This window comes from Kogia breviceps, chromosome 2, assembly GCF_026419965.1.
Source record: "Kogia breviceps isolate mKogBre1 chromosome 2, mKogBre1 haplotype 1, whole genome shotgun sequence".
Classification (NCBI taxonomy): domain Eukaryota; kingdom Metazoa; phylum Chordata; class Mammalia; order Artiodactyla; family Physeteridae; genus Kogia; species Kogia breviceps.
Window position 1 is genome coordinate 194,380,770 of NC_081311.1, and position 13,644 is coordinate 194,394,413.

Here is a 13,644-nt window from a genome sequence, read left to right on the forward strand (position 1 = left end):
TAAGAGAATCACCTCTCAAGAGATTCTAGGAGATGTAGAAAAAAAGTGTTTTTAACGAGAGCAAGATTTCCCATGTATTGAAGTGAAGACCTCTAATATGTTTATACGCTGCGAAGATTTTGCACATAGGAGAACTTTTTATGCCTAAACTCTAAACATTATATTCTGAGGCTTAGATATTTGATCCGTCTGTGGGAGCATTTCCTGTAAGCTTACTGCTACTTCATTTTGTCCGATTTAAAAACTTATTTTGTATCAGTCAGCGTTCTTCTAGCCTGTTTTAGAGTAACCCCAATGTGATACTTTAAATCTGGGTCATAGGAAGACTCTACTATCCAGAGGTAAAAGAAGAGAGAGAGATGTTCAGAGAGTGCTTCGGGTAGGACTTTCTGGGTGCGATGGGACTCGGCTGCTCTCATTTCTCCCTTAGGCGTGCAGAGGTGCATTCTGAATACCTGCGAGCCTAGGTGTATGACTTCTTGGACGGGAAGTAAAAGAGAGCAGAGGCCAAGCCACTCGTATCTACATATAAACTCTCTTGGTTGACTTGTGCCCAGTAGTTCGGGGCCTTCAGGTAAACTAACTTGGTGGCTTCCAGGCCTTTGCTATAGCTCTTCCTTTTGCCCAAGTCCTTCTTCCTTCATAAAGCCCCTGGCTCACTCCTCACCTCCCTCAAGTCATCTTCAAGTGGCATCATCTCATTGAGGCCTCTGCTGACTTCCCTATCTATAATTGCAGTCAGCACTTCCAGCCTCCCTTGCTCTGTTCTAATGTTCCTTTTCTTTTTCCTCCACAGCACTTAATTACAATACTGTTTATTTTCTGTCTTCTCCCCCGCTAGAATGTAAGTGGACAGGATTCTTTGTTTGTTCTCAAATGTGTCCCAGACACCTAGAGCAGTAAATGCCTGTAAATATTGAAAGAAGGAATTCTGGCCTTCTTTCTCTTAACCTCTGATACCTTCACATTGACATTGTACGGATTCCTACAACTTCAATTTGTGCTTGACACAAAATAAGTGAAAATTTATGAAAAGAGCTACAATTACACATAGTTTTCAGCAATTTAGAACAAGAAAGGGATGGGGCTATTTCTTGGGAAAATTCATGGCTGCAGGATTACATGGCGAAAGAGGGATCCAGCTGATTCTTTGTGGCTGCAAAGGGCTGAATTATGAAGTTTCTCAGAATCAGATTTCAACTCAGCTTATAAAGGTACTTTCCAGTAGTTCGGGCTCCTGTCTGAAATTGAATGGCCTGCCTCGTAAGTCAGTGACTTATCCCCTTATCCTGAGTACTCAAGATGTGGGTTGATCTGTGTGAATGATTCTGGTTCGGAGACATTTGGGGGATAAGATTTGGACTAGGGTGAACTCTGAGGAACTTCCAACCCTGTCGATTCTATTATTCTGGCCACTGAACTGATATGGAGTAATTTCCAGGATTTATTGTTAAGAGAAAAAGCAAGTTGAAAGAGAGAATTTATAGGATTCAATTGTTCGTGTTAGAAAGAAGAGAAAATAAAAAAATATATATCAAAAAGAAAGCAGAAATGCAGAAAAGAATAAACCAGAAAATGATGAAACAGTTATCTCTAGGGGGTAGGAATAAGGTAGAAGGATAGAGATGAGAGTAAGACTTCTCTGAGTATACTTTAACTTTTGAACCATTTAAATGTTTTAAATATTCAACAATAAAATTAAATTTAAAAGGAAATAAAAGCAAAATCTCTAAAATCGACATAAGACAATAACAAATAGTCCTGATGTTTATCGAATGTATAGCATTACTACACAGAGAAAAAAAGGATTCCGGTAACTTTGGGGCACTGTGCTTTTTGAGCACTTTGTGCATCCGTAGTGACTATATTCTAAGGATAAAACTCCAAAGAAATCTTCATAGATACTTTGTTGCTAGTGGATACTGGGATTGTAATTCTGAAACTGTTTTAAATATTGAAGCCATTGGGAGCTGAGGTTCTCAGTGGGAAAATAAAAATATAAATATAGAATGAGGGAAGAGGAGGAAGACCTCTAGTATTAGACCTCAGTTGGAGGTGTAAATATGACTCACGACTTTTAAGCAGTATATTAGGTTGAACCACAGGAAATTGCCAGTTTTAGGCTGTAACTAGTCAAGTATCAGCAATTTCATACGATTTAACTCAGTATTTTCTAATTCAGCTCACTAAAAGGGCCTAGAAGTGATGACACCTGAGTAGTAATGAGCATAGCGATCTAGGACCCTATGTTGGTTCCTACATAACGTTCATTCCCCACTGAAAGAAAGCTGGGCTCCTTAGGGACATGGTGACTATTAGTCCGGGCAGGAAATGTATAAGGAGAGCCTGAAATAGTTACTGGGCCAAATAGCATTGAAGTGCTCAGGGACTTGTGGAGACACATCGCAAGGACACAGGGGATCACTTGAAAGGGCCTCCACCAACCTAATTTGGGACAATTTGAGTATCAGAAAGAATAGTTAATGGCAATGGATAATACATTTAATTTTATTTAAGTCAGTGCATCTGTAATAATACTCAAAAAGAAACCAGAAACAAACAAACAAAAAAGTAGGGTCAGTGCAGGAAAAGCTCTTGACAGAAGAGTCAGCTCATAAATACAGAAGGTATTATAGGATTAGAAAACCACCATTTTACAACTTGCAAAGTTATGATTGATTCAGGCAAAAATCATCAGTGGAAGCTAAAATCACTGGCTGAAAGGTCCTTTGAGAACAGGATAGTCACATGATCTAAAAGTCTTATTCCACAGATGACTTATTAATTATAAAGAGTAAAAGGTAGCCTTATACTAGAAAGATCTGGCTGTTAGCACCTTAGCAAATCGAATCTGGCAACCTCACAGCCTGTGCCTTCTGAAGGAACGCAGTACGAAGTGCACACTATCCCCTGTGAAGTATTCACGGCAAAAGTTCACTGTGAATCTAGTCAAGCCTTAAAACCTAACTTTCGGTTTGTTGGAAATTCAGAGAGGATTTAATTTTGCCACGTTTGATTTATTTCTGTCCTTTCCTCTCTTCCTCCTTCCACGAGGAAACAAGCTGATAAATCTAGAACGTGAGACATTCTACAAGACCACTGGCCTGGACTCTTCAAAAAAACAAAAGCAGTGTTATATTTTTAAAAAATAATAAAGAAAGATAGAGGGATCCATATACATTAAACAGACTAAAGAGACATGACTACCAAATACTGTGTAAACCTTGATTAGAGCCTAGATCAGGAGGAAAACAATTTTGTGAGACAATTGAAGATATTTGAATACGATCTGTAAATTGGGTAGAGGAGATTCATCTTAACTGTGGTGGTAGTATTCTGGTTCTGTAGAAGAACGCCTTTATTCTTAGAAAACACTTGCAAAAGAATGGAGGGGTAAAGTATCATGATCTGTACTACATAATTTAAAATAGTTCAGATGTAAAAAAAAAAAAAAAAGCTAGGTATATGAAGGGAGGAACAGAGGGAGGAGAAAGAGAAAGCAAATATGTCAAAGTGTTGACATTTGATGAATCTTAATGAGAGGTATATGAACGTTAATTTTATTATTATTTAAATTTTCCTGAAAGTTTAACATTTTTCACAATGAAAATTGAGGGGAAGAAAGTTAATTTTAACATATTATTTAAGTTTAAACCATGGCTTTCCTGGCCCATGCCGTGGCCTCTGGCTCCCCGGGTACCAGGCCAACCTTGTCCTGTGACCTCTGCTCCAGGGTGTTGTTTTTTTGAAGTAGAAAAAGGCACAGAATGGTGAGAGGTTCAGTGAGTGCGTGAGTAAATGAATATAACAAGGGAGACCGTTTTCGTCATTTCTGATTCTGTTCTCATCTTATCACAGTCCTTTGGAAAGTAACCTAATCACTACATTCACTTGGTCTAGAATTTTGCTAAAGCTTGAGGGAGACCTTTGGTGGACCCTAGATGAAAAACCCCTACAGCTGGGTGAAAAGCGCCTGCCCAGAGCATTGCCTCTGTTCTGTTTGTTCTCTCTGTGGCCTCCTGTGTGTCATTTCATCACTGTGGGGAAGTGGAGGGACAGATGGACCAAGATCTCCTGCTTTAAATGGACCTTGCCCTTTTTCTGTTCTGAAAAGTCTGTGGTTTGTGTCAGACTTTTTAGCATCTGTTGTGGTGGTAGAACTGAGTGAAAGAGTATTAAGGTATCCACAGCTGCCATCAGAAAAAATAAAAGGTCCAGCCCTGCTGCACTGAGGGGCGCTGACTCAGGTTTGAATGATGCTCCCCGCTCCCTTTGCCTTTGAGAGGAGAGGTCGGCCCATCCCTGAGGAAAGTCCGTGTGAAAGGGAAGCTCAGGTGAGTTCAGCGTCTGACTCACTGGTTCGTCCTCGCACCCATCGGGCTGGGCTCCCGCGTGCTGCTCCGTAGAGCCGCAGTTCCACGGCGGAGTGCTCCAGCCCCTTAGCTGTCTTCCCTGCTTCGCTTTACATAAAATGATCTGGTTTCTATATAAACTCTGATGCCATCTAATCTAAGAAAGTGGTAAAAAAACGGTACTCCTTATCCTCCTAAGGTTATTTCTTACATATTTTCCATCCCTTTTCACCCATTCACCATCATTGACCCAGATCCTCCCCACCAGAACTGCTTGTGAGCAAGGAGACAAAGCCAGAGTCACGGACAGAGGAGGGCCTCTATAAATTTTGTCAGTCTGGAACTGGTCCCTGAACCACAGTTTGTAAAACACTGTTTTATGAGAAAAGAAGATGGGATGAAGACAGAAAAGGACACCCTTGGAAACAATAACACTGTGGTGTGACCACAGGCTTGGATGCCAGGAGGTCATGAGTTCTAATCCTAAATGTATTTCCCAAGTCACAGTGGCAAAATTGAATGGAAAAGCGCTAAAGAGAGCCCTTCGGTCATTTTTTTCATTCACGTATCCATCAGCTATTCCTTACATGTGCCCTCAGTGTGCTGGAAGAGATACACAGATAGGTCAGGATCAGAGCCGGACCTCCAGGAGCTCTCAGCCTTGTCACAGTGATGAGACATGTCCATAAGTAAGTGCCAGGGGTAGTGGTCAGTGCCATTGAACCAGGGCAGGTTGCAGGCACGGGCAGGGCAGCTGGGGGAGAGGCGGCTTCTACTCTCTGGAGCCATGAAGGTTCCCTGGAAAAAAGATGGCATTGCAGCCAGACCTTTAAAAGTTAGGTAGGTCTTAGACATTGGAGATTGGTGGGATAAATGTCCTAATGTTGGGAACAGCACGAACAGTGTTTCAGGGACCAGAGGGTGTAGAGGAAAGTCTGTCATACAAGGTGCACGTTGGGAGTGTGCAATCTGACTAGAAAAACACAGGCCGGGGCCATATCATGAAAGGCTTTGAATTCTAAGCTGAATTTCTATTTTAGTCAGTCAGGAGTTGATGAAGGCTTTTTCACCAGGCACATGCTTTGAGGTGCTTAATCTGGCAGCAGCCGTGACCTTGGGGAGAGCAATTTCTGTGATGTCGGAGGGGCCGTGGCCAAAACCCAGGGAGGCAAACGGTGATAACGTGGTGAGTAAATGTTGCTGTGGAGACTAGACAGCTGCTTCCGGCTGCAGGGAGGTAGAGATGTTGGTCCCCTGAGGAGGAAGAGGACGCAGGGTCAGAGGAAGAGTGTGTGAGGGACAGAGGAACAGAAGTTCTTTCCATGCTTTTGTTATTTCCTGGGATTCTTGGCCAGGTCATAATGGATTATAGAAGGCTTTTAGTTATTCTTCATGTGTTCTTTTGTCGGACCAATGGCTTCGAGTAAAACAATCTTCAAAGTTTTCTGTCCCTTTAAAAAGTTCGACTAAGCCCTTCAGTCACGTGCCTTCAGAAATTTTGGTTACATAACGCTGCTCTGAATTGGAATTCTGCAGCCTCATGCACTGGAGCCTCGTTCTTTCCCTCCCCCACCTGGCACTTTATTTTCTGTGGGTCAGGGTTAGCTTCTTTCTAACCATCGTTGCGGAACTCTTTAAATATTTGGTCTCAAAGGTTCTAAAAGCTGGCAGGCCAGGCTGCTCCCTGCAGGTTGTGAGACCAAAGCCTTCCAGAAAAGGAGCCAGTAAAATCCCAGAAGCATGTTAACGGAGTGTAACAGCTGCGTGGAGCTCTGCCCCCGTGGGGCCGGGCTCCCGAGTGCTGAGGCCAGCAGCCCGCAGCCCCTGCGGCCCACAACCGGGAGCCCTCCGGCCCCGCATCGCGGCCCATGCGTAATTGTGGTGATGACAGCGGATTAAATCGCTGGCTCTCAGCGCCGAGGACGGGGGTTTGTCAGGGTCACTCACTGTTCCCTTGCTTCTCCCAATTTTCCATTGTGAGAGAGCAAGTTTGGAGTCCGCTGCTACAGTACAAATACTTGCTGGGAGCTCTCCAAGTTTTACTCTGTCTAGAAGTTAGTTCTCTTAGTAGCCTATACTGAATGTCTCTCTTTCTTCCAGCATCCCCTCAACACACGATTCTGAAATGTAACTCCTCAATATATGTGTGTATGTTTTTGTAGCCTAGTTTTTTTTTTTTTTAATGATTTAAGGCAACTTGCAGATATACATATAATTCAATGAATAATTTTTAAGTTTGGCTACAGGGCAAAAGGATTATATGAATAGGAAGATTAGGTACACCCAGAATAAAGGTTAGTTCACAAAGTTCAAACTACAAATAAGATCCTCTGGAAACAGATCACACATGTTTTTCTGAGGTTCCTAGCAGGCAAAGCAAAGAAGGAAACTTAAAAGGATAAAATTCACATGTGTGTAAGGTACAAGCACGCCATCAGCTCAAGAGAAGAAGAGTGAATCCTTGCACTGCGTAAACTTGCTCCTGAAATACTCGTAAAAGGGCGCTGAGTGAGCAAATGAGCAAGGCCCTCATCAGCTTCCCTGCAGCGAATAGCGTAGACACTTGATTGACTTCTTGCAGTATTCCATGGGGTAGGCTTGGTGGTAAGGCCCCGTGTGCGAAGGACGCCACGGGAGGCCTGTGCAGGGTGTTTCAGTGTAGCTTATCATCTTTCAAATGTGTCTGGGAGATTCTGTGCCACAAAAAAAGTGCCAAGATCAAATGGGTCTGGCAAGAACTGTGCGATACCAGCATATTGAAGGCTCTGAGAAGTCCTACTATTAAAAAATTGGGACTTCCCTGGTGGTGCAGAAGTTAAGAATCTGCCTGCCAATGCAGGGAACGTGGGTTCGAGCCCTGGTCCGGGAAGATCCCACATGCTGCGGAGCAACTAAGCCCGTGCGCCACAACTACTGAGCCTGCTCTCTAGAGCGCGCGAGCCACAGCTCCTCAGCCTGCGTGCCACAGCTATTGAAGCCTGCTCGCCTAGAGCCCGTGCTCTGCAACAAGAGAAGCTACTGCAATGAGAAGGCCACTCACCACGATGGAGAGCAGGCCCCACTCGCTGCAACTCGAGAAAGCCCGCACGCAGCAACGAAGACCCAACACAGCCAAAAATAAAATAAATTAATTTTTTTTAAAAAAGAAAAGAAATTGGCTCAGCATTTACCAAACTGATTTAACCACAAGACCTTTAAAAAAAAATTAAAACACTTACTGGGAAACACTGATCTAAAACAGGGATCAACAGACTTTCTCCTAAGGGTCAGGTAGATATTTTAGCATATGGTCCCTGTCAAAACTACTGTGCTCAGCTCTGCCATTGTATCCAAAAATCAGGAGTGTATTCCAATAAAGCTTCATTTATGTATACTGAAATTTGAATTTCATGTAATTTTCACGTGTCATGAAATAATATTTTTCTTCTTATTATTATTATTTTTTTCAATCATTTAAAAAGACAAAAGCCATTCTTAACTTGCAGACCATTCAGAAACAGGTGGCAGGCCCAATTTTGTCTGTGAGCTGTAGTTTGCCGACCCCTGATCAAAAATAATGTTTGGATGGTATGTCTTCCAGCAAGTTTTCCTGAGTACCATTCCTCAGAGTTGTTTTATTTTTATTTTTTTATTATTTTTTTTGTGGGGGTGAATTTTTTTTAATTAAAAAAATTTTTATTTTATTTATTTTTATACAGCAGGTTCTTATTAGTTATCTATTTTATACATACTAGTGTATATATGTCAGTCCCAATCACCCAATTCATCCCACAACCCCCCCCGCCTCTCCCCCATTGGTGTCCATACATTCACTACATCTGTGTCTCTTTTTCTGCCTTGCAAACCAGTTCATCTGTACCGTTTTTGTAGATTCCACATATATGCGTTAATATACGATATTTGTTTTTCTCTTTCTGACTTACTTCATTCTGTATGACAGTCTCTAGGTCCATCCATGTCTCTACAAATGACCCAGTTTCATTCCTTGCTGAGTAATATTCCATTGTATATATGTACCACATCTTCTTTATCCGTTCGTCTTTGATGGGCATTTAGGTTGCTTCCATGACCTGGCTATTGTAAATAGTGCTGCAATGAACATTGTGGTACATGACTCTTTTTGAATTATGGTTTTCTCAGGGTATATGCCCAATAGTGGGATTGCTGGGTCATATGGTAATTCTGTTTTTAGTTTTTTAAGGAACCTCCATATTGTTCTCCATAGTGGCTGTATCAATTTACATTCCCACCAACAGAGCAAGGGGGTTCCCTTTTCTCCACACCCTCTCCAACATTTATTGTTTGTAGATTTTCTGATGATGCCCATTCTAACCGGTGTGAGGTGATACCTCATTGCAGTTTTGATTTGCATTTCTCTAATAATTAGTGATGTTGAGCAGCTTTTCATGTGCTTTTTGGCCATCTGTGTGTCTTCTTTGGAGAAATGTCTATTTAGGTCTTCTGCCCATTTTTTGATTCGGTTGTTTGCTTTTTTTAGTATTGAGCTGCATGAGCTGTTTATATATTTTGGAGATTAATCCTTTGTCTGTTGATTCGTTTGCAAATATTTTCTCCCATTCTGAGGGTTGTCTTTTCATCTTGTTTATAGTTTCCTTTGCTGTGCAAAAGCTTTTAAGTTTCATTAGGTCCCATTTGTTTATTTTTGTGTTTATTTCCATTACTCTAGAAGGTGGGTCAAAAACGATCTTGCTGTGATTTATGTCCAGAGTTGTTTTAATTTAGACTTTTATTTTTCTGGCTTAAGAGCAGATTTTCTTAAAAAGGTGTAGTAGAGGATTGGTTTGAGTGCTTACAGGCTAGTCTAAGGTCTTTCTCAGAGACCATGTGTGGGCCCTCTCAGAAATGACATTTGCAAACTAATAGTTGAAGCCTTAAAGTTTTACTGTGTCACACATGGCTGAATTGATTTGAGGCTGGAGGTGTTTTAATGGGCATTATTATTCATTCATAGAAATAAAAGTCTCAAAACACCCAGAGACATTTGATTTTAAGAAAATATAACTTCCCAGTCAACTCTCCAAGTAAACCAGTAAACTGTGGCCCCCGTCAAGCTAAGAGTGTTTTTTATCTTAACTTGAGGGAACGTTCTTTCAGTTTCTTATGTTGTCATTGTGATGGTTGATGGAGAACCCAAACTTTCCCACCACGAAGTCTAACATTTCAGTTTCAGTTCAACAGGTATTTATTGAGTACTCAGGATATACAGTGCATTTTGCTGGCTTTTATGGGGGATACAGAAAGGAACAAGAAGCAGACAGTTCCTTTACCTTGTGAATCAAGTTCAAGATCCTCACCAATTTAGAGCCCATTACCATGGTATCAGGATTAATTTCACTTCCTTGTCTCTTCCTGTCAGCATGCATGCATTTATTCATTTAACAAACATTTGTGAGTTGCAACCTCTGTTCATAGCACTGTAACACAAAGCCCTCCAAGAGCCTGCTTTCCAGGGGACATGGTGTTTCTCTTTTCCTCTGGCACTCTTGTGTAATTACAGTGTCTTTTACATAGTGAAACAAATTATTTCTTTATCTCCTGAGACCTCAGCATTTATGTTCCCCACACTGTATGTGCCCGTTCTTGAGACGTTTAGTGAGAAGAGCGAATCTTCTGAGGAAGCACTCTTCCTGGGACCGGGCTCTACGTGCTCTTGTCCCTCCAGCTGCGTGCGACCCACCCTTCCCCGTCCCCTTTTCTTAGTGTACCAGTGAGTATACAGTTTTACCAGATTCATCATTTTAAAGCTATTAACTATATTAAGCAGTAGGAATCTATAAGATTGTTGAATATCCTTATAAGCGGTATTATGTATCTGATTATTTTTTGATTGGAGGAGATTTTATACAGTGTTAATTTTTTCCACTTATAATAGTAATACTTAATCATAGTGCGAATTTGAAAAATATGGACAAGTATAAAGGAAAAATATTAAGCCATAATTCTACTACCCATCAATCAATTCTATTAACAATTGTTTTTACCTTCCTTGATTCAGAAATCACATTTAAAATTTTAAAAAATTTAAATTAATAAACAGTAAAATTGACCTTTATTTGTTGTACAGTTCTATGAATGTTGACACATACAGGTTCACGTAGCCACCACCACAATCAAGATACAGAAAAGCTCCGTTCCTTCAGAACAAGCACCCCTTTTTAATCCTACCTTCCCCAAGCCCTGAAAAATCGCTTGTGTCTCTGTTATATAATTTTGTCTTTTTGAGAGTGTCACGTCAACGGAATCATAGACTATGGAAGCTTGTGAGAGTGGCTTCCTTGACATAATACCTCTGAGATTCATCCCAGTTGTTGCATGGATAGTAATTTGTTCCTTTTTGTTGCTCAGTGGTATTCCGTGGTGTAGATGTACCGTAGTTTGGTTATCCATTTATCCACTTAACCATTTAAGAGTCTCTTTTAAAAAAACATCTTGACATTTCTGAAATCCTGAAGGTACTTTAAAATCAATGTGTATATTTACCGTGGTCGGGGTTTTTGTTTCCCCAAGAAGCTATTATTGAATTGATAGCGGGTCCTGGAATTGATACTGTCTTAGAATCGAGGTGTTGTGGTGGTGAGGTGATCAGTGCGGAGGACCAGAGAGGGCTGGCGACGTTTGTCAGGAATAAGGGAGCTGAGCCGTGAGGGGACAGGTAAAGGAAGGCCCCAGGAGGCTTGCAGCCCAGCGCCCAGAGCTGCTTGGCAGCCTGTGAGGGCTTTGGGGAAGTTTTGAGCAGAAGAGCGACATAGGAAATAAGACTTTAAGAACAAAGCGAACGCATCGCGGTGACTGCCAGGATGTCCGCCGTCATCGGTGTGGCTGAGGCAGGAGGGGCCCGGGGAAAGGCAGCCGTGGTGCTGACAGTGCTGGAGGGAATGGAGGGGGAGCTTGAGGGGAGTCCAGTGGGAGCAGGGAGCCTGTGGGGGAGGAGGGGAGGGTGGCTCCTGCCTAACACCCGGACTCCGGGCCAGTGCCCCGGGAGACGGGGCAGGAGGGGTGGAGAGCTTAGGACCGACTGCCCAAATCGCAGGTATTTGTGTGGTGCGAATGGGTAGGTTGGGTGGGTCGTGTTATTTGGGACATTCTAAAGCAAAATGAGAATGTCCAGGGGGGCTTCACAGATTAAGAATGAGATGTGCATAGGGATACTGTGTGGAGATAAATTGGCAGAGGGTGTACTTAATTACGTGAGCTTGGATGAAGTATATGACTACCTTATGGAAATAAACTGTGATTAGGGCCACTTCCAAGTAGAATGGCATCCTGGCTAACTGTATGGGCCCAAAGTTTTCTGCAGAACCTATTCTTGAGTCCCACCCCCCTGTGTCACAAGCCAGATGGTTTATTCTTTGGCACACTCCACTTCTGCAAGATAGGAGAAGGAGCAGAACGTCATCCTCATATAATCCTTGAAGGACAGGTTCCCATCAGCCACTGAGGAAGAGGGAGGCAAAAGAAAGAACTGACTGTTGGAGAGTAATTTGCCAAAGGGACTTGCCCCTCTTGTCAGGTAACTTCTTGGGAAGCCTCATTCATGGAAGCTGCCTCACTTCCACCTGGTCACACCTGTTCCAACTCAGGATCAAGGAGAAGTAGGGGCCAGTCAGCAGAGAGAAAGAGAAAGACACTCAGAGACAGTATGGAGCCTTGCTTTCTTCCCCCAGTTTGCATTTTATTAAAGATCCCCTGTTAGAAAGACAAGAGAGAAGTTACTCCCCACTTTGTCTACCATTTATACATTTGCAAAAGAGCTGTTCTTTAAAGCTGTACTACAGTGGGGTCAAGTTTCTGTTATTTGTGGCTTTGCTAATTATGTCTTCAATCTTCCCTAGAAAAGACTGTGTCTTCACCATCGACCCATCAACTGCCCGAGACCTCGATGACGCCCTCTCCTGCAAGCCCGTCGCTGATGGTAGGATGGGAGCTTCTCTTCCCCCTCTAGGTGGCAGGCAGCGTGCACCCCTGTGTGGCCAGCCTGGCTGCCTGGTGCTCCCTGAACTTGCCGTGGGCCCCTGAGCCTACCCAGTGTGTGACCTAAAGATTGTGCTCCTGACTGACTTCAGTGAGAGTGAGAATAAGAAATGTCCTCTTGCTAGGACCCTTCTCAGGCCTCGGAAGGGACAGCAGTGAGGGCAGTAGAACTAACTTCAGGCCTGGCCCTGCAGGAGGCTCCAGGGAGGGCATCACGTGTTAAAGAAGGCCCCTAAGCTCTGCTTCGGAGAAGCACAGAGTTTTTTTCCCTGAATTGAATGACACGCTGGGGTGATTCATGGGGTGCCGTCCAAAGACGTGCTCCGCCGAGGCGGCCGGAACACCTCCCCCGAGGAAGCCCCTCAAGGCCTGAGCCGGAGAAGCCTGCCCTGCTGTTCGAGGCCCCTGAAACATTCTTTGGGGATGGAGCCGGGAAGGAAAAAGTGGGATTTGATGCCACTGGTCTTTGAAAACTATCACGGGGGGAGGGGAAAATGTGTGAGGTGCGAAAAGAGCAAGCCCTAGCCAGGCCCTTCCTGAGGCCCCTCCGGATGAGCCGCTTAGAGTCTGGAGCTGCTTCCTGCCCCTCACTGGGGTGGGGTCTGGTGACTGCTGTGGCTTTAGTTATTCTCCGATACGGCTTTGGCACTAACGTGGCCTTTGAGGGCTCGCCCATGATGGTATGCAATCTTGTAGCTTCAGTCTCTGTTGGTGGCCCAGTGGCCTGGTCTTGGCAAACACTGCAGAGATGTTCACACATTCCATTAATGCAAAACTTCATGGGCTCAGCGTGTTGTCTCTTCTCCATAAAAGACCGTGGGTTTCAGGAGATACAAAGCTGAGAGACAGAAAACATCACTGCCCAGAAATGCTTTCATCTTCTTTTAGTGAGTCTTCCTTGAGACTGTGGGCAGTGGTGCTCAGTGTTTTCAAGTAAAGAAAATTGAAAGGAAGGTAAAGCTTAAAGAGAGAAAAGTTCCCATGGAAATTTCAGAGGAATTATGTATTTTTTAAATCTGAAGTTTAAGCAGCCTACTTAAAAAAGCAAATACTACGTTGGTTTCTTATATCCTGAGCAATCTGTGCTGCATGGAAAGGCTTGGTCATATCACTCTCACGTCCACTTCCCTGAACCCCAGTTGAAAAGTGCCCCCCTGGCAGAAAGCCAGGTGACACTGGACCTCACTTCCTGTATTTCCTTTCTCTCCAGCGTCATAGCCCTGCTCTATTTGTAGCCTAGTGCTTGGAAACAGTTGCTTCATTTATTTTGGCCACTTCTGTGGTTGTTCATGGTGGAAGG

General features: G+C 43.2%; 1 protein-coding gene across 4 annotated transcripts in view; it reads left to right on the forward strand.

Moving 5' to 3' along the window:
* DIS3L2 (DIS3 like 3'-5' exoribonuclease 2) overlaps positions 1-13,644 on the forward strand; it is a 361,464-nt gene that overhangs the window by 209,877 nt on the left and 137,943 nt on the right. For all 4 annotated transcript variants that reach the window (XM_067027175.1, XM_059053623.2, XM_067027176.1 and 1 more), the window contains exon 10: positions 12,206-12,285. In XM_067027175.1, the coding sequence (XP_066883276.1) occupies positions 12,206-12,285 (80 nt within the window). The remainder of the gene's footprint in view (positions 1-12,205; positions 12,286-13,644) is intronic.